Source organism: Scyliorhinus torazame, chromosome 4 (assembly GCF_047496885.1).
Source record: "Scyliorhinus torazame isolate Kashiwa2021f chromosome 4, sScyTor2.1, whole genome shotgun sequence".
Taxonomy (NCBI): Eukaryota; Metazoa; Chordata; class Chondrichthyes; order Carcharhiniformes; family Scyliorhinidae; genus Scyliorhinus; species Scyliorhinus torazame.
Window position 1 is genome coordinate 78,726,317 of NC_092710.1, and position 25,534 is coordinate 78,751,850.

Consider the following 25,534-nt stretch of genomic DNA (forward strand, 5'->3'; position numbering starts at 1 on the left):
GGTTCTCTCACTTATACAGCTGTTGTAAATCGGGCAGGTGTGACTTCATGTGGGGGGGGGGGGGGGCGGGAACCCCGACGGGTGGGCTTACTGATGATATTTGTTTAGACCCACCATTGATGAGGGATCGCGTTTCCGGGCTCTCCTGGGGCACCGTTCTCACTGCTGCTTAACCCGGGCTCAAAATTCCATTCATAAAAGACGGGATTTTCCGGCTGTTCCCACTGGTGGGATCTTCTGGTCCTGTCAACGGCGACCCCAACCCCCCGCCTCCCAGAAGATCCGTACTGCAAAACACCTTGCCGGGGTCAGGGGGGAGGGGCAACGTATATTCCCGTTTATAGAGAGGGAGCCACAGAGAGACGGCCAAAAACAGACCAAGAATAAAAAAGAGTGACAGAACTAATTGAACGTCAGAGAGAGAGAGAGAGAGATAGCGAGATGGAGAGAGGACAGTCAGAGGGAGCGAGGCAGGGGAGGGGCTGGGGAGATACTCAGAGATACACACAGTAACATGTTCAGAGTTCAGCACATCACCCCCGTGATGAGAGGCAGGCAGAGTCTCCGAGTTTGGTGCTCGATTTACTTCAATCTGCATGGTAAGCAGGAGAGCGAATGAGACGGAGTGACAGACAGTGGGAGAGGGAGAGAGAATCAGGGAGGGAGAAAGAGAAAAACGGGCAGAGAGGGACTGAGTGATTCTGAGACAGAGAAATTAATCGACAGAGAGGGAGAGAGAGAGAAAGTGAGAGTGAGAGAGAGGCAGTGACGGAGAGACAGAAAGAGAGAGGGAGAGACAAGAAGACAGAGAGATAGAACTGAGAGAGGGATAGATCAAAAGGATAGGCAGAGAGAGAGAAACGGGCTGAGAGGGACCGTGATTCTGAGACAGAGAAATGAATCGACAGAGAGGGGGATGCGAGAAATTGAGAGAGAGAGAGACAGCGAGGGAGAGACAGGAAGAGAGAGAGACAAAACTGAGAGCGGGACAGAGCAAAAGAGAGGGATAATGAGAGAGAGAGAGAGAGAGAGAGAGGGATTGAGAGTGATAGAGAGAGGGTTAGAGAGCGATAGAGAGCGACAGCGAGAGCGATAGAGAGCGACAGCGAGAGCGATAGAGAGCGACCGCGAGAGCGATAGAGAGCGACCGCGAGAGCGATAGAGAGTGACAGCGAGAGCGATAGAGAGCGACAGCGAGAGAGATAGAGAGCGACAGTGAGAGCGATAGAGAACGATAGAGAGCGAGAGCGAGAGCGATAGAGAGCGACAGGGAGAGCGATAGAGAGTGACAGCGAGAGCGATAGAGAGCGACAGCGAGAGCGATAGAGAGCGACCCCGAGAGCGATAGAGAGCGACAGCGAGAGCGATTGAGAGCGACAACGAGGGCGATAGAGAGCGACAGCGAGAGCGATAGAGAGCAAGAGCGATAGAGAATGACAGCGAGAGCGATAGAGAGCGACAGCGAGAGCAATAGAGAGCGACAGCGAGAGCGATAGAGAGCGACAGCGAGAACAATAGAGAGCGACCGCGAGAGCGATAGAGAGCGAGAGCGATAGAGAGCGATAGAGAGCGACAGCGAGAGCGATAGAGAGCGAGAGTGATAGAGAGCGACAGCGAGAGCGAGAGCGATAGAGAGCGACAGCGAGAGCGATAGAGAGCGACAGCGAGAGCGATAGAGAGCGATAGCGATAGAGGGCGACAGCGAGAGCGATAGAGAGCGACAGCGCGAGCGATAGAGAGCGAGAGTGATAGAGAGCGACAGCGAGAGCGATAGAGAGCGACAGCGATAGAGAGCGACAGCGAGAGCGATAGAGAGCAACAGCGAGAGCGATAGAAAGCGAGAGCGATAGAGAGCGAGAGCGAGAGCGAGAGCGATAGACAGCAACAGCGAGAGCGATAGAGCGCGAGAGCGATAGAGCGCGACAGCGAGAGCGATAGAGGGCGACAGCGAGAGCGATAGAGAGCGACAGCGAGAGCGATAGAGAGCGACAGCGAGAGGGTTTGAGAGTGACAGACAGAGGGATCGAGAAAGAAAGAGAAAGGCAGGCAGGGATAGATGTGGCATGGCGGCTCAGTGGTAAGCATTGTTGCTTCACAACTCCAGGGGCCCGGGTTCAATTCTGGCCTTGGGTGACTGTGTGGAGTTTGCACTTCCTCCCCGTGTCTGCGTGGGTTTCCTCCGGTTTCTCCGGTTTCCTCCCACAGTCCAAAGACGTGCAGGTTAGGATTGGCCATGAGCAATGCACGCATTACGGGGATAAGACCGGTGTGGGGCCTAGGTAAGGTGCAATTTTCGAGGGTGGGTGCAGGTTACAGGGCGGGGGATTGGGCCTATCGGGTGGCCTTTCAGAGGGTCGGTGCAGACCCAATGGGCCAAATGGACTCTTTTCCTACTGGAGGGATTCCATGACTCTATGACACGGAGACAGAGTCAGAAACAGAGTGAGACAGAGTCAGCGAGATAGAAAACAGACAGACGGATGAAGGAAGTGAGAGAGATCCCGCTGTACATTTTTCATTTCTTCCCGTTCTCGCGGTGATTTTTCCCTCTCTTGCTCAAGCTTTGTCATCGGCCCTGTATCTGTCCCGCTGCTCCCCCTCTACCTTCCCCGATGTCCCATTCACTAGACCTTCACCCTCACAATATCTCCAGTCTCCCACTATCTGCCCGAAAGGTCCGAGTTGGAGCTGGTCCAAGGTCACGGGAACAAAGCTTTCCATTTATTCAGAATTCCTGGGAACTGGGTCAGTGGACAATATAGAGAGAGGCTGCTTCATGTATACAATAACAGAATCACTGGAGTGGACTGAAATTAAGGGTTAGAGTGTTTAATATATAGAATAACAGATACCCAGGAGTGAGTTACAGACTGGAAACTAATCGAGGGTCTCGGGCGAAACGGCCCCGATCCCGACCGATTCAGGCCCTGACAATGGGCTAGGATCAGGGCCGCATCATCTACACGTGCCAGGCCTTGTCGCCGCGTAAAGGCAGCGCCGCATAGATGACGCGGCCGGTGCCGCATAACTGGCATCACCCGTGCATGCGCGGTTGCCGTCCTCTCTAAGTCCGCCCCGCAAGAAGATGGCGGACGGATCTTGCAGGGCCGCGGAAGGAAGGAGGTCCTCCTTCAGAGAGGACGGCCCGACGATCGGTGGGCACCGATCGCGGGCCATGGCTCATTTGAGGTACCCCCCCGGTGCAGGATGCCCCCTCGCCCCCCCCCACAGGCCGCCCCCCCCCCCAGCGTTCACGCACCGTTCACGACGGCAGCGACCAGGTGTGGACGGCGCCGGGGGAACCCGCCGTTTTGGCCTGGCTGCTCGGCACATCCGGGCCTGAGAATAGCCGGGGTGCCGGAGAATCGCCATTTTGGGTGTCAGCGGCCCACGGAACTCAACGGGGCCGTTCCCGCCGCTTGGGTGAATCGCGGGAGGGCGTTGGACCAGTGTCCCGGGAAATTTTGGCGGCCCAGGCGATTCTCCCAACCGGCGCAGGAGTGGAGAATCTCGCCCATGGAGTTTGAAAGGCTCAAACAGAGTAATTTTGATAGGTGGATAAGGGCTTTGAAAATAGACCAAACGTATGAAGCTCTCAGAGAAATTATACTTTTGGAGGAGTTTAAAAATTCAATTCCTGATGTACTGAGAACTCATGTGGAAGAACAGAGGGTTAAAACTGCGAGAGTAGCAGCAAAAATGGCAGATGATTATGAATTAGTTCATGAATCAAAAATTGGTTTCCGTCATCAGTTTCAGCCAGTGAGGGATAGAAACTGGGGACAAGAGAAATACTCAAGTGATAAAGGTAAAGGTGATCTGATGGGAGACAATAAAGCGAGTGTACCTCAGATTAAAAAAGAAATCCAGGAGGGTGGAAAAGAAATGAAAAGTTTCAGATGTTTTCACTGTAATAAACTAGGCCATGTAAAGTCACAGTGTTGCTGGTTGAAGAAAAGCACTGGGAAGGCTGATGTGGTAAAACCGGATAAGACAGTGGGGTTTGTTACAGTGGTAAAGGAAAGCCCAAGGGAAACGAAGGAGGTGCAAAAGATTGTATAGCCTGTTCAAGAAGTAATTGATAAGAAGGTGCCAGATGTATTTAAAGAATTTACTTGTGTGGGTAACAAGGTCGCAAAGTCACAGGTTAAGACAGGAGGAGAAATCAAAGAGTGAAGATGAACTTGAAGTGTAATTATCAGAAATGTTTTTTGATCAGATGGTTGAAAAAGAACAAGGATAGGTGGAGGATGAGGCGATTATTTTTAGTTCAGGAAAATTGGCGGAGTTACAACAGAAAGATGTAGAAATAAAACGGATAGATCAGAAAGCATACACGGAAGAGGAATCTGAGAGTATACCAGTGTTATTACCGTAAAAATGATGTCTTGATGAGAAAATGGGGACCTGTACATATGCAGGCGGATGAAAAGTGGGCAGAAGTTCATCAAGTCGTATTGCCGGTAGGGTATAGAAAGGACATGAGGTACCAGTGGGAGGTCATTTGTGAATAAGGGAAACTCAGGCTAAAATCCAGAAACATTTTTATTGGCCTGGACTACATAAAGATGTAGTTAAATTTTGTCAATCATGTCACACATGTCAAGTGATAGGGAAACCTCAAGCAGTGATAAAACTAGCGCCCTTAATACCCATTCCAGCATTTGAGGAACCTTTTACAAGGGTCCTAATCGATTGTGTAGGACCGCTTCCTCAAGCAAAAAGTGGGAATCAATATCTTTTGACTGTAATGGATGTGTCTACTAGGTTTCCAGAGGCCATTCCAGTACGTAATATTACAGCTAAAAGGATTGTGGAGGAGTTACTTAAATTCTTTACTAGATATGGACTACCCACAGAAATTAAATCGGATCAAGGAACGAATTTTACTTCAAAGTTATTCAAAGAAGTTATGGATAGCTTAGGAATAAAACAATTTCAATCAACTGCGTACCATCCAGAATCGCAGGGAGCGTTAGAAAGCTGGCATCAGACATTAAAGACAATGTTGAGGGCTTATTGTCAAGATTATCCAGAGGATTGGGATAAAGGAATCCCATTCGTATTGTTTGCAATTAGGGATGCACCTAATGAGTCTACCAAATGTAGTCCTTTTGAACTAATTTTTGGTCATGAGGTAAGAGGAGCACTTAAATTGATTAAGGAAAAATTGGTGGGTGAGAAATCGGAAATTACACTATTGGATTACGTGTCAAATTTTAGGGAACGATTAAATAGAGCAGGTGAATTGGCTAGACAACATTTCAACATTTGAAAGTTGCACAAAATGTGATGAAACGGGTAGCGGACAAGAAATCCAAAGTTCGTAGTTTTGCGAGTGGGGACAAAGTTTTAGTGTTGTTACCAGTGGTAGGGGAGCCTTTCAAAGCTAGGTTTTGTGGACCGTATCAGATTGAAAGGAAATTAAGTGAGGTAAATTATGTGGTAAAAACACCAGATAGAAAGAAGACTCACTGAGTGTGTCATGTGAATATGCTTAAAAGGTACTTTGAAAGGAAAGGAGAGAAAAAGGAGGTTTTAATGATTCTAACTCAAAGTGACGAACCAAATCCAGATGACTGTGAATTTGACATACTTCAAATTAAATTGGAAAATGAGGATGTTCTTAAAAATTGGGATAAATTGTTACGTTACCTTCCAGAGGAAAAACAAACTGACCTGAAAGAGTTACTGATATCACATGGGCAAGTTTGTAGAGATAAATTGGGAAGTACTATAATGGCTATACATGATGTAGATGTGGGAAATGCTGTTCCTATCAAACATCCATATAGACTTAATCCTTTAAAATTGGCACAGGTTAACAGAGAGATTGAGAGTATGCTGAAGAATGGCATAATTGAAGTGGGTTGCAGCCAATGGAGCTCACCCATAATGATGGTACCAAAACCAGACGGTACCCAACGGTTGTGTGTGGACTATCGAAAAGTGAATGCAGTTACAAGAACCGACTCTTATCCTATCCCACGTTTGGAGGATTGCATTGAGAAAGTGGGACAATCCGCTTTTATTTCCAAATTGGGTTTACTGAAAGGTTACTGGCAAGTACCTTTATCTGAACGGGCGAAGGAGATTTCAGCTTTTGTGATTCCAGATGGTATATACCAGTTCAAAGTTATGCCATTTGGCATAAAAAACGCCCCAGCCACATTTCAACGGTTAACTAATACAGTCGTTTCAGGATTACCCAATTGTGCGGTACACATCGACGATCTGGTAGTTTTCAGCCAGGCGTGGAAAGAACATTTAAAACATCTGAGGGAGTTATTCGATCAACTTCAGGAGGCGGGTTTGGTGATAAACCTAGCCAAAAGTGAATTTGGAAAAGCCCAAGTCACTTTCCTTGGCTATACAATCGGACAGGGTCGACTGGGAAATGTGATAGCCGATGCTCTGTCACGAATGTGATCAATTGAGAAGGATTTCGGTTGGAGGAAGCAGAACAAAGAAAAATAGACACGATTATTATACCTGTTTGAGTGTGCTGTTTTCTTTAAATGAAAATGTATATTTCTTAGTGGATGGTGCAAAAGTGAAAAATGAAACCATCTTGAAGTTGATGGTTTATTTTTTTTTGGGGGGGGAGGTGTCATGTGAGAATACCTTTAAGACATATATGTTTAAGCAATGTACCTTTAAGAAAACAGTGATGTCAGAGAGAGGTGGAGCTGGGCTTTAGGTCAGCCATTTTGCAGTTTAGTTTTACAGTTTGAAAAAGAGCTTGTGTGTGTCTGGGTGTTTCCAGAGGGCTGCAGTTTTAAAAAGCAGCTTGTGTGTGTCTGTGTGTTTCCAGAGAGCTGCAGTTTGGAGAAAAAGAGCTTGGGGAGTGTCTGTGTTTGCAGTGAGCTGGATCTCTGCCATGAAAGACTATCTCTGGATCATTAGGGCGATTTAAACTCATAATTGTAAAGCCTTTAACCTAATGTGATTCTGTTTAAAGGTGTTAAATCTCTTGGAATTTTGAAGGAACATTTTGAGGAATTATTTACTGTTGTAATATTTTCTGAGTTATCTTTGAAGTAAGGGGTGTTAAGAGATCCAATGTTTATTTAAGATGTTAAGTTGAGTTCATGGAATAAACAGTGTTTTGTGTTTGAAAACCCACGTGTCCATAATTGTAATCCCACTCCTAGGGAACAAGCCATGTGCTGGGAAAAGCAACAAATACATTAAAGGGAGAGGTTTGTTGAACTCCATGATACATTTTGGGGTTCTGAAAATGCCTCGCCCATAACATGGTTTATATATAGAATAACAGATACACGGGAGTGAGTTACAGACTGGAATCTAAACAAGGGGTTCAGGGTGGTTTATATATAGAATAATCAATACCCGGATGTGAGGTACAGACTGGAATCTAATTGAGAGGTTCAGGGTGGTTTATATATAGAATAACAGATACCCGGGAGTGAGTTACAGACTGGAATCTAATCGAGGGTTCAGGGTGGTTTATATATAGAATAACAGATACCCAGGGGTGAGTTACAGACTGGAATCTAATCGAGGATTTGGGGTGGTTTATATACAGAATAACAGATACCCGGGAGTGAGTTACAGACTGGAATCTAATCGAGGATTTGGGGTGGTTTATATACAGAATAACAGATACCCGGGAGTGAGTTACAGACTGGAATCTAATTGAGGGGTTCGGGGTGGTTTATATATAGAATAACAGATACCCAGGAGTGAGTTACAGACTGGAATCTAATCGAGGGGTTCGGGTGGTTTATATATAGATAACAGATACCCAGGAGTGAGTTACAGACTGGAATCTAATCGAGGGGTTCGGGGTGCTTTATATATAGAATAACAGACACCCGGGAGTGAGTTACAGACTGGAATCTAATCGAGGGATTCGGGTGGTTTATACATAGAATAACAGATACCCGGGAGTGAGTTACAGTCTGGAATCTAATCGAGGGGTTCGGGTTGGTTTATATGTAGAATAACAGACACCCGGGAGTGAGTTACAGACTGGAATCTAATTGAGGGGTTTGTGGTGGTTTATGTACAGAATAACAGATACCAGGGAGTGAGTTACAGACTGGAATCTAATCGAGGGGTTCGGGGTGGTTTATATATAGAATAACAGATACCCGGGAGTGAGTTACAAACTGGAATCTAATTGAGGGGTTCGGAATGGTTTAAAAATAGAATAACAGATGCCCGGGAGTGAGTTACAGACTGGAATCTAATCGAGGGGTTCAGGGTGGTTTATATACAGAATAACAGATACCCGGGAGTGAGTTACTGACTGGAATCTGATCGAGGGGTTCGAGGTGGTTTATATCGAGGGGTTCGAGGTGGTTTATATATAGAATAACAGATACCCGGGAGTGAGTTACAGACTGGAATCTAATGGAGGGGTTCGGGTGGTTTATATATAGAATAACAGATACCTGGGAGTGAGTTACAGACTGGAATCTAATCGAGGGGTTCGGGCTGGTTTATATACAGAATAACAGATACCCAGGAGTGAGTTACAGACTGGAATCTAATCGAGGGGTTCGGGTGGTTTATATATAGAATAACAGATACCCAGGAGTGAGTTACAGAATGGAATCTAATCGAGGGGTTCGGGTGGTTTATATATAGAATAACAGATACCCAGGAGTGAGTTACAGACTGGAATCTAATCGAGGGGTTCGGGATGGTTTATGTATAGAATAACTGATACCCACGAGTGAGTTACAGACTGGAATCTAATCGAGGGGTTTGAGGTGGTTTATATATAGAATAACAGATACCTGGGAGTGAGTTACAGACTGGAATCTAATCGAGGGGTTCGAGGTGGTTTATATACAGAATAACAGATACCCGGGAGTGAGTTACAGACTGGAATCTAATCGAGGGGTTTGAAGTGGTTTATATATAGAATAACAGATACCTGGGAGTGATTAAACACTGGAATCTAATCGAGGGGTTTGGGATGGTTTATTTTTTGAATAACAGATACCCAGGAGTGAGTTACAGACTGGAATCTAATTGAGGCGTTCGGGTGGATTATACATAGAATAACTGATTTGTAAATTTAATTTCAGCTATCAGATTGATTCGTTCTGCCAGTGTTACTGTAACCCATGGAGACCGTGCTGTTTTGCCTTGCGACCACCCAAGATTTGAAGATTCTTCTCGCCTTCACATTGTGTGGACATTAACCCCTTGGGCTGAGAATGCTGAAACTTTTCAGGTGATGCTGCAACCGGCTCCGCCAAATCCCCACGGCACAATCTGATCCCACTCTCCCCGCATCCGATATCCATCCAAATCCCACCCAGTCTAACCCACTCTCCCCGGCATCCGATATCCATCCAAATCCCACCCAGTCTAACCCACTCTCCCCGGCATCCGATATCCATCCAAATCCCACCCAGTCTAACCCACTCTCCCCGGCATCCGATATCCATCCAAATCCCACCCAGTCTAACCCACTCTCCCCGGCATCCGATATCCATCCAAATCCCACCCAGTCTAACCCACTCTCCCCAGCATCCGATATCCATCCAAATCCCACCCAGTCTAACCCCACTCTCCCCGGCATCCGATATCCATCCAAATCCCACCCAGTCTAACCCACTCTCCCCGGCATCCGATATCCATCCAAATCCCACCCAGTCTAACCCACTCTCCCCGGCATCCGATATCCATCCAAATCCCACCCAGTCTAACCCACTCTCCCCGGCATCCGATATCCATCCAAATCCCACCCAGTCTAACCCACTCTCCCCGGCATCCGATATCCATCCAAATCCCACCCAGTCTAACCCACTCTCCCCGGCATCCGATATCCATCCAAATCCCACCCCGTCTAACCCACTCTCCCCGGCATCCGATATCCATCCAAATCCCACCCAGTCTAACGCACTCTCCCCGGCATCCGATATCCATCCAAATCCCACCCAGTCTAACCCCACTCTCCCCGGCATCCGATATCCATCCAAATCCCACCCAGTCTAACCCACTCTCCCCGGCATCCGATATCCATCCAAATCCCACCCAGTCTAACCCACTCTACCCGGCATCCGATATCCATCCAAATCCCACCCAGTCTAACCCACTCTCCCCGGCATCCGATATCCATCAAAATCCCACCCAGTCTAACGCACTCTCCCCGGCATCCGATATCCATCCAAATCCCACCCAGTCTAACCCACTCTCCCCGGCATCCGATATCCATCCAAATCCCACCCCGTCTAACCCCACTCTCCCCGGCATCCGATATCCATCCAAATCCCACCCCGTCTAACCCACTCTCCCCGGCATCCGATATCCATCCAAATCCCACCCCGTCTAACCCACTCTCCCCGGCATCCGATATCCATCCAAATCCCACCCAGTCCAACCCACTCTCCCCGGCATCCGATATCCATCCAAATCCCACCCAGTCTAACCCACTCTCCCCGGCATCCGATATCCATCCAAATCCCACCCAGTCTAACCCACTCTCCCCGGCATCCGATATCCATCCAAATCCCACCCAGTCTAACCCACTCTCCCCGGCATCCGATATCCATCCAAATCCCACCCCGTCTAACCCACTCTCCCCGGCATCCGATATCCATCCAAATCCCACCCAGTCTAACCCACTCTCCCCGGCATCCGATATCCATCCAAATCCCACCCAGTCTAACCCACTCTCCCCGGCATCCGATATCCATCCAAATCCCACCCAGTCTAAACCACTCTCTCCGGCATCCGATATCCATCCAAATCCCACCCAGTCTAACCCCACTCTCCCCGGCATCCGATATCCATCAAAATCCCACCCAGTCTAAACCACTCTCCCCGGGATCCGATATCCATCCAAATCCCACCCAGTCTAACCCACTCTCCCCGGCATCCGATATCCATCCAAATCCCACCCCGTCTAACCCACTCTCCCCGGCATCCGATATCCATCCAAATCCCACCCAGTCTAACCCCACTCTCCCCGGCATCCGATATCCATCCAAATCCCACCCAGTCTAACGCACTCTCCCCGGCATCCGATATCCATCCAAATCCCACCCAGTCTAACCCACTCTCCCCGGCATCCGATATCCATCCAAATCCCACCCAGTCTAACGCACTCTCCCCGGCATCCGATATCCATCCAAATCCCACCCAGTCTAACGCACTCTCCCCGGTATCCGATATCCATCCAAATCCCACCCCGTCTAACCCACTCTACCCGGCATCCGATATCCATCCAAATCCCACCCCGTCTAACCCACTCTCCCCGGCATCCGATATCCATCCAAATCCCACCCAGTCTAACTCACTCTCCCCGGCATCCGATATACATCCAAATCCCACCCAGTCTAACCCACTCTCCCCGGCATCCGATATCCATCCAAATCCCACCCAGTCTAACCCACTCTCCCCGGCATCCGATATCCATCCAAATCCCACCCAGTCTAACCCACTCTCCCCGGCATCCGATATCCATCAAAATCCCACCCAGTCTAACCCACTCTCCCCGGGATCCGATATCCATCCAAATCCCACCCCGTCTAACCCACTCTCCCCGGCATCCGATATCCATCCAAATCCCACCCAGTCTAACCCACTCTCTCCGGCATCCGATATCCATCCAAATCCCACCCAGTCTAACCCACTCTCCCCGGCATCCGATATCCATCCAAATCCCACCCAGTCTAACCCACTCTCCCCGGCATCCGATATCCATCCAAATCCCACCCAGTCTAACCCACTCTCCCCGGCATCCGATATCCATCCAAATCCCACCCCGTCTAACCCACTCTCCCCGGCACCCGATATCCATCCAAATCCCACCCAGTCTAACCCACTCTCCCCGGCATCCGATATCCATCAAAATCCCACCCAGTCTAACCCACTCTCCCCGGGATCCGATATCCATCAAAATCCCACCCCGTCTAACCCACTCTCCCCGGCATCCGATATCCATCCAAATCCCACCCAGTCTAACCCACTCTCCCCGGCATCCGATATCCATCCAAATCCCACCCAGTCTAACCCACTCTCCCCGGCATCCGATATCCATCCAAATCCCACCCAGTCTAACCCACTCTCCCCGGCATCCGATATCCATCCAAATCCCACCCAGTCTAACCCACTCTCCCCGGCATCCGATATCCATCCAAATCCCACCCAGTCTAACCCACTCTCCCCGGCATCCGATATCCATCCAAATCCCACCCAGTCTAACCCACTCTCCCCGGCATCCGATATCCATCCAAATCCCACCCAGTCTAACCCACTCTCCCCGGGATCCGATATCCATCCAAATCCCACCCAGTCTAACCCACTCTCCCCGGCATCCGATATCCATCCAAATCCCACCCAGTCTAACGCACTCTCCCCGGCATCCGATATCCATCCAAATCCCACCCAGTCTAACCCACTCTCCCCGGCATCCGATATCCATCCAAATCCCACCCAGTCTAACCCACTCTCCCCGGCATCCGATATCCATCCAAATCCCACCCAGTCTAACCCACTCTCCCCGGGATCCGATATCCATCCAAATCCCACCCAGTCTAACCCACTCTCCCCGGCATCCGATATCCATCCAAATCCCACCCAGTCTAACGCACTCTCCCCGGCATCCGATATCCATCCAAATCCCACCCAGTCTAACCCACTCTCCCCGGCATCCGATATCCATCCAAATCCCACCCAGTCTAACCCACTCTCCCCGGCATCCGATATCCATCCAAATCCCACCCAGTCTAACCCACTCTCCTCGGCATCCGATATCCATCCAAATCCCACCCAGTCTAACCCACTCTCCCCGGCATCCGATATCCATCCAAATCCCACCCAGTCTAACGCACTCTCCCCGGCATCCGATATCCATCCAAATCCCACCCAGTCTAACCCACTCTCCCCGGCATCCGATATCCATCCAAATCCCACCCAGTCTAACCCACTCTCCCCGGCATCCGATATCCATCCAAATCCCACCCAGTCTAACCCACTCTCCCCGGCATCCGATATCCATCCAAATCCCACCCAGTCTAACCCACTCTCCCCGGCATCCGATATCCATCCAAATCCCACCCAGTCTAACCCACTCTCCCCGGCATCCGATATCCATCCAAATCCCACCCAGTCTAACCCCACTCTCCCCGGCATCCGATATCCATCCAAATCCCACCCAGTCTAACCCACTCTCCCCGGCATCCGATATCCATCCAAATCCCACCCAGTCTTACCCACTCTCCCCGGCATCCGATATCCATCCAAATCCCACCCCGTCTAACCCCACTCTCCCCGGCATCCGATATCCATCCAAATCCCACCCAGTCTAACCCCACTCTCCCCGGCATCCGATATCCATCCAAATCCCACCCAGTCTAACGCACTCTCCCCGGCATCCGATATCCATCCAAATCCCACCCAGTCTAACCCACTCTCCCCGGCATCCGATATCCATCCAAATCCCACCCAGTCTAACCCACTCTCCCCGGCATCCGATATCCATCCAAATCCCACCCAGTCTAACCCACTCTCCCCGGCATCCGATATCCATCCAAATCCCACCCAGTCTAACCCCACTCTCCCCGGCATCCGATATCCATCCAAATCCCACCCAGTCTAACCCACTCTCCCCGGCATCCGATATCCATCCAAATCCCACCCAGTCTAACCCACTCTCCCCGGCATCCGATATCCATCCAAATCCCACCCAGTCTAACCCCACTCTCCCCGGCATCCGATATCCATCCAAATCCCACCCAGTCTAACCCACTCTCCCCGGCATCCGATATCCATCCAAATCCCACCCCATCTAACCCACTCTCCCCGGCATCCGATATCCATCCAAATCCCACCCCGTCGAACCCACTCTCCCCTCACTCCGCACACATTAATATCCCACCCAGTGTAACCCCACCCTCCCCTTCACTCACAGACCCTTTAATATCCCACCCAGTCTAACCCCACTCTCCCCTCACTCCGCACACATTAATATCCCACCCACTGTAACCCCACTCTCCCCCTCACTCCCCACACATTAATATCCCACCCAGTCTAACCCCACTCGCCCCCTCACTCCGCACACCCTTTAATATCCCACCCACTGTAACCCCACTCTCCCCCTCACTCCCCACACATTAATATCCCACCCAGTCTAATCCCACTCTCCCCCTCACTCCCCGCACCCTTTAATATCCCACCCAGTCTAACCCCACTCTCCCCCCTCACTCCGCACACCCTTTAATATCCCACCCACTGTAACCCCACTCTCCCCCTCACTCCCCACACATTAATATCCCACCCAGTCTAATCCCACTCTCCCCTCACTCCCCACACCCTTTAATATCCCACCCAGTCTAATCCCACTCACCCCTCACTCCCCACACCCTTTAATATCCCACCCAGTCTAACCCCACTCTTCCCTCACTCCGCACACCCTTTAATATCCCACACAGCCTAACCCCACTCTCCCCTCACTCCCCACACCCTTTAATATCCCACCCAGTCTAACCCCACTCTCCCCCTCACTCCCCACACCCTTTAATATCCCACCCAGTCTAACCCCACTCTCCCCTCACTCCGCACACCCTTTAATATCCCACCCAGTCTAACCCAACTCTCCCCTCACTCCCCACACCCTTTAATATCCCACACAGTCTAACCCCACTCTCCCCCTCACTCCCCGCTCCCTTTAATATCCCACCCAGTCTAATCCCACTCTCCCCCTCACTCCGCACACCCTTTAATATCCCACCCAGTCTAACCCCACTCTCCCCTCACTCCCCACACACTTTAATATCCCACCCAGTCTAATCCCACTCTCCCCCTCACTCCCCACACCCTTTAATATCCCACCCAGTCTAATTCCACTCTCCCCCTCACTCCGCACACCCTTTAATATCCCACCCAGTCTAACCCCACTCTCCCCCTCACTCCCCACACCCTTTAATATCCCACCCAGTCTAATCCCACTCTCCCCCTCACTCCCCACACCCTTTAATATCCCACCCAGTCTAACCCCGCTCTGCCCCTCACTCCGCACACATTAATATCCCACCCAGTCTAACCCACTCTCCCCTCACTCCGCACAAATTAATATCCCACCCAGTCTAACCCCACCCTCCCCTTCACTCACCAGACCCTTTAATATCCCACCCAGTGTAACCCCACCCTCCCCTTCACTCAACAGACCCTTTAATATCCCACCCAGTCTAGCCCACTCTCCCCTCACTCCGCACACATTAATATCCCACCCAGTGGAACCCCACCCTCCCCTTCACTCACCAGACCCTTGAATATCCCACCCAGTCAAACCCCACTCTCCCCTCACTCCGCACACATTAATATCCCACCCAGTCTAACCCCACTCTCCCCTCACTACCCACAAATTAATATCCCACCCAGTCTAACCCCGCTCTGCCCCTCACTCCGCACACATTAATATCCCACCGAGTCTAACCCCACTCTCCCCCTCACTCCGCACACCGTTTAATATCCCACCCAGTCTAATCCCCCGCTCCCCCTCACTCCCCACACCCTTTAATATCCCACCCAGTCTAATCCCACTCTCCCCCTCACTCCCCACACCCTTTAATATCCCACCCAGTCTAACCCCACTCTCCCCTCACTCCCCACACACTTTAATATCCCACCCAGTCTAATCCCACTCTCCCCCTCACTCCCCACACCCTTTAATATCTCACCCAGTCTAATTCCACTCTCCCCCTCACTCCGCACACCCTTTAATATCCCACCCAGTCTAACCCCACTCTCCCCCTCACTCCCCACACCCTTTAATATCCCACCCAGTCTAATCCCACTCTCCCCCTCACTCCCCACACCCTTTAATATCCCACCCAGTCTAACCCCGCTCTGCCCCTCACTCCGCACACATTAATATCCCACCCAGTCTAACCCACTCTCCCCTCACTCCGCACAAATTAATATCCCACCCAGTCTAACCCCACCCTCCCCTTCACTCACCAGACCCTTTAATATCCCACCCAGTGTAACCCCACCCTCCCCTTCACTCAACAGACCCTTTAATATCCCACCCAGTCTAGCCCACTCTCCCCTCACTCCGCACACATTAATATCCCACCCAGTGGAACCCCACCCTCCCCTTCACTCACCAGACCCTTGAATATCCCACCCAGTCAAACCCCACTCTCCCCTCACTCCGCACACATTAATATCCCACCCAGTCTAACCCCACTCTCCCCTCACTACCCACAAATTAATATCCCACCCAGTCTAACCCCGCTCTGCCCCTCACTCCGCACACATTAATATCCCACCGAGTCTAACCCCACTCTCCCCCTCACTCCGCACACCGTTTAATATCCCACCCAGTCTAATCCCCCGCTCCCCCTCACTCCCCACACCCTTTAATATCCCACCCAGTCTAATCCCACTCTCCCCCTCACTCCCCACACCCTTTAATATCCCACCCAGTCTAATCCCCCTCTCCCCCTCACTCCCCGCACCCTTCAATATCCCACCCAGTCTAATCCCCCTCTCCCCTTCACTCCGCAAACATTAATATCCCACCCAGTCTAACCCCACTCTCCCCTCACTCCGCACACATTAATATCACACCCAGTGTAACACCACCCTCCCCTTCACTCACCAGACCCTTTAATATCCCACCCAGTCTAAACCCACTCTCCCCCTCACTCCCCACACCCGTTAATATCCCACCCAGTCTAATCCCACTCTCCCCCTCACTCCCCACACCCTTTAATATCCCACCCAGTCTAATCCCACTCTCCCCCTCACTCCCCACACCCTTTAATATCCCACCCAGTCTAACCCCGCTCTGCCCCTCACTCCGCACACATTAATATCCCACCCAGTCTAATCCCACTCTCCCCCTCACTCCGCACACCCTTTAATATCCCACCCAGTCTAACCCCACTCTCCCCTCACTTCGCACACATTAATATCCCACCCAGTCTAACCCACTCTCCCCTCACTCCGCACAAATTAATATCCCACCCAGTCTAACCCCACCCTCCCCTTCACTCACCAGACCCTTTAATATCCCACCCAGTGGAACCCCACCCTCCCCTTCACTCACCAGACCCTTTAATATCCCACCCAGTCTAACCCACTCTCCCCTCACTCCGCACACATTAATATCCCACCCAGTCTAACCCCACTCTGTCCCTCACTCCGCACATATTAATATCCCACCCAGTCTAACCCCACCCTTCCCTCACTCCACACACCCTTTAATATCCCACCCAGTCTAACCCCACTCTCCCCCCCACTCCGCACACCCTTTCATATCCCACCCAGTCTAATCCCACTCTCCCCCTCACTCCCCACTCCCTTTAATATCCCACCCAGTCTAACCCCACTCTCCCCTCACTCCGCACATATTAATATCCCACCCAGTTTAACCCCACTCTCCGCCTCACTCCCCACACCCTTTAATATCCCACCCAGTCTAACCCCACTCTCCCCTCACTCCGCACATATTAATATCCCACCCAGTCTAACCCCACTCTCCCCCTCACTCCCCACACCCTTTAATATCCCACCCAGTCTAATCCCACTCTCCCCGTCACTCCCCGCACCATTTCATATCCCACCCAGTCGAACACACTCTCCCCCTCACACCCCGCACACATTAATATTCCACTCAGTCTAATCCCACTCTCCCCATCACTCCCCGCTCCTGTTAATATCCCACCCAGTCTAATCCCACTCATCCCCTCATCCATTAATATACCACCCAGTCTAATCCCCCTCACTCCCCGTACCCTTTAATATCCCACCCAGTCAATCCCACTATCCCCTCACTCCCCACACGCTTTAATATCCCACCGAGTCTAATCCCATTCTCCCCCTCACTCTCCGCACCCTTTAATATCCCACCCAGTATAATCCTACTCGCCCCCACACTCCAACACCCTTTAATATCCCACCCAGTCTAATCCCATTCTCCCCCTCACTCCGCACACCCTTTAATATCCTACCCAGTCTAATCTCATTCTCCCCCTCAATCTCCGCACCCTTTTAATATCCCACCCAGTCTAATCCCACTCTCCGCCTCACACCATCAACCTTTAATATCCCACCCAGTCTAAACCCACTCTCCCCCTCACTCCGCACACCCTTTAATATCCCACCCAGTCTAATCCCACTCTCCCCCTCACTCACCACACCCTTTAATATCCCACCCAGTCTAACCCCACTCTCCCCCTCACTCCGCACACCCTTTAATATCCTACCCAGTCTAATCTCATTCTCCCCCTCACTCCCCGCACCCTTTAATATCCCACCCAGTCTAATCGCACTCTCCCCCTCACTCCCCACAGTCTTTAATATCCCACCGAGTCTAATCCCATTCTCCCCCTCACTCTCCGCACCCTTTAATATCCCACCCAGTCTAATCCCACTCTCCGCCTCACACCATCGCCCTTTAATATCCCACCCAGTCTAATCCTGCACTCCCCCTCACTCCCCACACCCTTTAATATCCCACCCAGTCTAACCCCACTCTCCCCTCACTCCCCACTCCCTTTAGTATCCCACCCAGTCTAATCCTGCACTGCCCCCTCACTCCCCACACCCTTTAATATCCCACCCAGTCTAATCCTCCACTGCCCCCTCACTCCCCACACCCTTTAATATCCCACCCAGTCTAAACCCACTCTCCCCCTCACTCCGCACACCCTTTAATACCCCACCCAGTCTAATCCCACCCTCCCCCTCACTCCCCACACCCTTTAATATCCCACCCAGTCTAACCCCACTCTCCCCCTCACTCCGCACACCCTTTAATATCCTACCCAGTCTAATCTCATTCTCCTCCTCACTCCCCGCACCCTTTAATATCCCACCCAGTCTAATCGCACTCTCCCCCTCACTCCCCACACCCTTTAATATCCCACCTAGTCTAATCCCACTCTCCCCCTCACTCCCCACACCCTTTAATATCCCACCCAGTCTAATCGCACTCTCCCCCTCACTCCTCGCACCCTTTAATATCCCACCCAGTCTAATCGCACTCTCCCCCTCACTCCGCACACCCTTTAATATCCTACCCAGTCTAATCTCATTCTCCCCCTCAATCTCCGCACCCTTTTAATATCCCACCCAGTCTAATCCCACTCTCCGCCTCACACCATCAACCTTTAATATCCCACCCAGTCTAAACCCACTCTCCCCCTCACTCCGCACACCCTTTAATATCCCACCCAGTCTAATCCCACTCTCCCCCTCACTCACCACACCCTTTAATATCCCACCCAGTCTAACCCCACTCTCCCCCTCACTCCGCACACCCTTTAATATCCTACCCAGTCTAATCTCATTCTCCCCCTCACTCCCCGCACCCTTTAATATCCCACCCAGTCTAATCGCACTCTCCCCCTCACTCCCCACAGTCTTTAATATCCCACCGAGTCTAATCCCATTCTCCCCCTCACTCTCCGCACCCTTTAATATCCCACCCAGTCTAATCCCACTCTCCGCCTCACACCATCACCCTTTAATATCCCTCCCAGTCTAATCCTGCACTCCCCCTCACTCCCCACACCCTTTAATATCCCACCCAGTCTAACGCCACTCTCCCCTCACTCCCCACTCCCTTTAATATCCCACCCAGTCTAATCCTGCACTGCCCCCTCACTCCCCACACCCTTTAATATCCCACCCAGTCTAATCCCACTCTCTCCCCCACTCCGCACACCCTTTAATATCCTACCCAGTCTAATCTCATTCTCCTCCTCACTCCCCGCACCCTTTAATATCCCACCCAGTCTAATCGCACTCTCCCCCTCACTCCCCACACCCTTTAATATCCCACCTAGTCTAATCCCACTCTCCCCCTCACTCCCCACACCCTTTAATATCCCACCCAGTCTAATCGCACTCTCCCCCTCACTCCTCGCACCCTTTAATATCCCACCCAGTCTAATCGCACTCTCCCCCTCACTCCCCACACTCTTTAATATCCCACCGAGTCTAATCCCATCTCCCCATCACTCCCCACACCCTTTAATATCCCACCCAGTCTAATCCCACTCTCCCCCTCACTCACCAGACCCTTTAATATCCCACCCAGTGGAACCCCACCCTCCCCTTCACTCACCAGACCCTTTAATATCCCACCCAGTCTAACCCACTCTCCCCTCACTCCGCACACATTAATATCCCACCCAGTCTAACCCCACTCTGTCCCTCACTCCGCACATATTAATATCCCACCCAGTCTAACCCCACCCTTCCCTCACTCCACACACCCTTTAATATCCCACCCAGTCTAACCCCACTCTCCCCCCCACTCCGCACACCCTTTCATATCCCACCCAGTCTAATCCCACTCTCCCCCTCACTCCCCACTCCCTTTAATATCCCACCCAGTCTAACCCCACTCTCCCCTCACTCCGCACATATTAATATCCCACCCAGTTTAACCCCACTCTCCGCCTCACTCCCCACACCCTTTAATATCCCACCCAGTCTAACCCCACTCTCCCCTCACTCCGCACATATTAATATCCCACCCAGTCTAACCCCACTCTCCCCCTCACTCCCCACACCCTTTAATATCCCACCCAGTCTAATCCCACTCTCCCCGTCACTCCCCGCACCATTTCATATCCCACCCAGTCGAACACACTCTCCCCCTCACACCCCGCACACATTAATATTCCACTCAGTCTAATCCCACTCTCCCCATCACTCCCCGCTCCTGTTAATATCCCACCCAGTCCGATCCCACTCATCCCCTCATCCATTAATATACCACCCAGTCTAATCCCCCTCACTCCCCGTACCCTTTAATATCCCACCCAGTCAATCCCACTATCCCCTCACTCCCCACACGCTTTAATATCCCACCGAGTCTAATCCCATTCTCCCCCTCACTCTCCGCACCCTTTAATATCCCACCCAGTATAATCCTACTCGCCCCCACACTCCAACACCCTTTAATATCCCACCCAGTCTAATCCCATTCTCCCCCTCACTCCGCACACCCTTTAATATCCTACCCAGTCTAATCTCATTCTCCCCCTCAATCTCCGCACCCTTTTAATATCCCACCCAGTCTAATCCCACTCTCCGCCTCACACCATCAACCTTTAATATCCCACCCAGTCTAAACCCACTCTCCCCCTCACTCCGCACACCCTTTAATATCCCACCCAGTCTAATCCCACTCTCCCCCTCACTCACCACACCCTTTAATATCCCACCCAGTCTAACCCCACTCTCCCCCTCACTCCGCACACCCTTTAATATCCTACCCAGTCTAATCTCATTCTCCCCCTCACTCCCCGCACCCTTTAATATCCCACCCAGTCTAATCGCACTCTCCCCCTCACTCCCCACAGTCTTTAATATCCCACCGAGTCTAATCCCATTCTCCCCCTCACTCTCCGCACCCTTTAATATCCCACCCAGTCTAATCCCACTCTCCGCCTCACACCATCGCCCTTTAATATCCCACCCAGTCTAATCCTGCACTCCCCCTCACTCCCCACACCCTTTAATATCCCACCCAGTCTAACCCCACTCTCCCCTCACTCCCCACTCCCTTTAGTATCCCACCCAGTCTAATCCTGCACTGCCCCCTCACTCCCCACACCCTTTAATATCCCACCCAGTCTAATCCTCCACTGCCCCCTCACTCCCCACACCCTTTAATATCCCACCCAGTCTAAACCCACTCTCCCCCTCACTCCGCACACCCTTTAATACCCCACCCAGTCTAATCCCACCCTCCCCCTCACTCCCCACACCCTTTAATATCCCACCCAGTCTAACCCCACTCTCCCCCTCACTCCGCACACCCTTTAATATCCTACCCAGTCTAATCTCATTCTCCTCCTCACTCCCCGCACCCTTTAATATCCCACCCAGTCTAATCGCACTCTCCCCCTCACTCCCCACACCCTTTAATATCCCACCTAGTCTAATCCCACTCTCCCCCTCACTCCCCACACCCTTTAATATCCCACCCAGTCTAATCGCACTCTCCCCCTCACTCCTCGCACCCTTTAATATCCCACCCAGTCTAATCGCACTCTCCCCCTCACTCCGCACACCCTTTAATATCCTACCCAGTCTAATCTCATTCTCCCCCTCAATCTCCGCACCCTTTTAATATCCCACCCAGTCTAATCCCACTCTCCGCCTCACACCATCAACCTTTAATATCCCACCCAGTCTAAACCCACTCTCCCCCTCACTCCGCACACCCTTTAATATCCCACCCAGTCTAATCCCACTCTCCCCCTCACTCACCACACCCTTTAATATCCCACCCAGTCTAACCCCACTCTCCCCCTCACTCCGCACACCCTTTAATATCCTACCCAGTCTAATCTCATTCTCCCCCTCACTCCCCGCACCCTTTAATATCCCACCCAGTCTAATCGCACTCTCCCCCTCACTCCCCACAGTCTTTAATATCCCACCGAGTCTAATCCCATTCTCCCCCTCACTCTCCGCACCCTTTAATATCCCACCCAGTCTAATCCCACTCTCCGCCTCACACCATCACCCTTTAATATCCCTCCCAGTCTAATCCTGCACTCCCCCTCACTCCCCACACCCTTTAATATCCCACCCAGTCTAACCCCACTCTCCCCTCACTCCCCACTCCCTTTAATATCCCACCCAGTCTAATCCTGCACTGCCCCCTCACTCCCCACACCCTTTAATATCCCACCCAGTCTAATCCCACTCTCTCCCCCACTCCGCACACCCTTTAATATCCTACCCAGTCTAATCTCATTCTCCTCCTCACTCCCCGCACCCTTTAATATCCCACCCAGTCTAATCGCACTCTCCCCCTCACTCCCCACACCCTTTAATATCCCACCTAGTCTAATCCCACTCTCCCCCTCACTCCCCACACCCTTTAATATCCCACCCAGTCTAATCGCACTCTCCCCCTCACTCCTCGCACCCTTTAATATCCCACCCAGTCTAATCGCACTCTCCCCCTCACTCCCCACACTCTTTAATATCCCACCGAGTCTAATCCCATCTCCCCATCACTCCCCACACCCTTTAATATCCCACCCAGTCTAATCCCACTCTCCCCCTCACTCTCCGCACCCTTTAATATCCCACCCAGTCTAATCCCACTCTCCGCCTCACACCATCACCCTTTAATATCCCACCCAGTCTAATCCTGCACTCCCCCTACTCCCCACACCCTTTAATATCCCACCCAGTCTAACCCCACTCTCCCCTCACTCCCCACACCCTTTAATATCCCACCCAGTCTAACCCCACTCTCCCCTCACTCCCCACACCCTTTAATATCCCACCCAGTCTAACCCCACTCACCCCCCTCACTCCCCACACCCTTTAATATCCCACCCAGTCTAATCCTGCACTGCCCCCTCACTCCCCACACCAGAGACATGACACACAGACAGTTATACAATAGGTCAGTAGGATAGGGCACGACCAATGGGCATTCACGAAACACACAGAGGTGACACTACCACAGGAGGGCATTACACCAACCCATATATAAGGACACAGCACACATGCTCAGTCTCTTTCCATGGAGACACTCAGTGAGTACAGACACAGAGTTGATTGAACAACACACCCACCACGTGGATTGTAGCAGACTGGTTCGTCAGTCTGAGTAACTATAGCAGGATTAACTGTAGCGTTGAATCCAAGTAGGAGAATTGTTAATAGTTTAATAAACGTGTTGAAGCTATCTCCAAGTCTGAACCTTCCTTTGTCAGAGTGCACATCAATGAAACAGCTTATGCTATGCCAAGAGCATAATAAAAGATGGTACCAGTGAGTAACTGTTTAAATCCATATAGTTTCAACTCATATAGCTCAACTCAACAAAACAGTGACAACCAGCAACAACAGCCAGGCAAGATGATGTTTGAGATTCCGGTTCCACAGCAGCTCACGTATCAAGGCAATCTCAGTGAAAACTGGCGTTGGTTCCGGCAGAGATTCGAGATCTACCTGGCAGCGTCCGACCTAGATGGCGTGGCGGATGCAGAAAAAAATAAAGCTTACCATCGCGGGTCCAGAAGCAGCTGAAATCTTCCAGACCTTCAAATACTCAAAGGGGCAAAACAAGAGCGTTTTCCAGGCAGTCCTGGACAAATTCCAAGAATTCTGCGAGGAACATACAAGAAGAAAAGGTAAAAGAGGCGCCAAAACTCACCGCGAGGTCGGCTGGCAGCAACGAACGGCAGTTTTGAATTGCAGCCATCTTGGGAAAGGTGCTGCACATGCGCAGTTGCGCGAAGAGCGCACAGAACGAGCAGGTCCGTTTGCGCATGCGCAATTGAGAACAGGACATCAAGTAAAGGAACAACGATATGCACATGCTCATGCGCAATCGCTTCCTACGCACTACGTCACACACGTCATGACGTCAGAGGCCCCAGACCACTCCCACTTAAAGGGGAAATGTCCCAAAACACAGAAAACAATTTAAAGCCTCAAAATCAGATTATTTCGCCTGGAACGACAGCACGATGCCTGACATTCGACCAGTCGCTGAAAGTAACCTCCGCAGAACCCTGCAACAAGCAGTTAGCATCGCCCAAAGAGATGATACAGTCCTTGAAGACTGTGACTCAGACCTTGAATTCTTCTTTGGACATCGCGGGCCCAATGCCAGCTCCGACACAAAACGTGATGATATTGTCTTGGAAGACAACGACACAGACGAAGCTTTCACCTTGGGAGGCTACCCCAGTCCCAAATCCGAACCACAGCTAGACGTATTGTACATTGACAACCCCGACGACGAGTTCTTCGGATTTGAGGATCTTCAGCCCAGCAGATATGACATCCCGACTCGTGAGTGCAGGATTGTGCTGCGGCCTGGCACCAAGAGACAGAGAGCGGTGCAAGCCCACAGAGAGCGGCCTGCTGCCACATAGAGAGTGGTCCACGCACCGCGAAGGGTCCTCGACTCCACACAGAGAGTGGTCCACGCACCGCCAAGGGTCCCCGACTCCACACAGAGAGTGGTCCACGCACCACAAAGGGTCCCCGACTCCACACAGAGAGTGGTCCATGCACCGCCAAGCGTCCCCGACTCCACACAGAGAGTGGTCCACGCACCACAAAGGGTCCCCGACTCCACACAGAGAGTGGTCCACGCACCGCGAAGGGTCCCAGCCTCCACACAGAGAGTGGTCCATGCACCACAAAGGGTCCCCGACTCCACACAGAGAGTGGTCCACACACCGCGAAGGGTTCCCGACTCCACACAGAGAGTGGTCCATGCACCACAAAGGGTCCCCGACTCCACACAGAGAGTGGTCCATGCACCGCCAAGGGTCCCCGACTACACACAGAGAGTGGTCCACGCACCACGAAGGGTCCCCGACTACACACAGAGAGTGGTCCACGCACCGCCAAGGGTCTCCGACTCCACACAGAGAGTGGTCCACGCACTTCAAAGGGTCCCAGCCTCCACACAGAAAGCGATGAAAGACTCCACAGCGAGCTCGTGGACAGACTCCACGATAGAAGCAACGCAAGACTCCAGAGCGCAGTCCTTGCATGAACAAGAAGTGATGACAGTTTCCACAGAGAGACCAATGCA

At 51.5% G+C, this 25,534-nt stretch overlaps 1 protein-coding gene across 3 annotated transcripts in view; it reads left to right on the forward strand.

Moving 5' to 3' along the window:
• Positions 1-522: 522 nt before the first annotated feature.
• LOC140411610 (immunoglobulin superfamily member 11-like) overlaps positions 523-25,534 on the forward strand; it is a 366,531-nt gene continuing 341,519 nt past the window's right edge. For all 3 annotated transcript variants that reach the window (XM_072500668.1, XM_072500669.1, XM_072500670.1), the window contains exons 1-2: positions 523-599; positions 9,063-9,211. In XM_072500668.1, the coding sequence (XP_072356769.1) occupies positions 545-599; positions 9,063-9,211 (204 nt within the window). In that variant the 5' untranslated portion in view covers positions 523-544. The remainder of the gene's footprint in view (positions 600-9,062; positions 9,212-25,534) is intronic.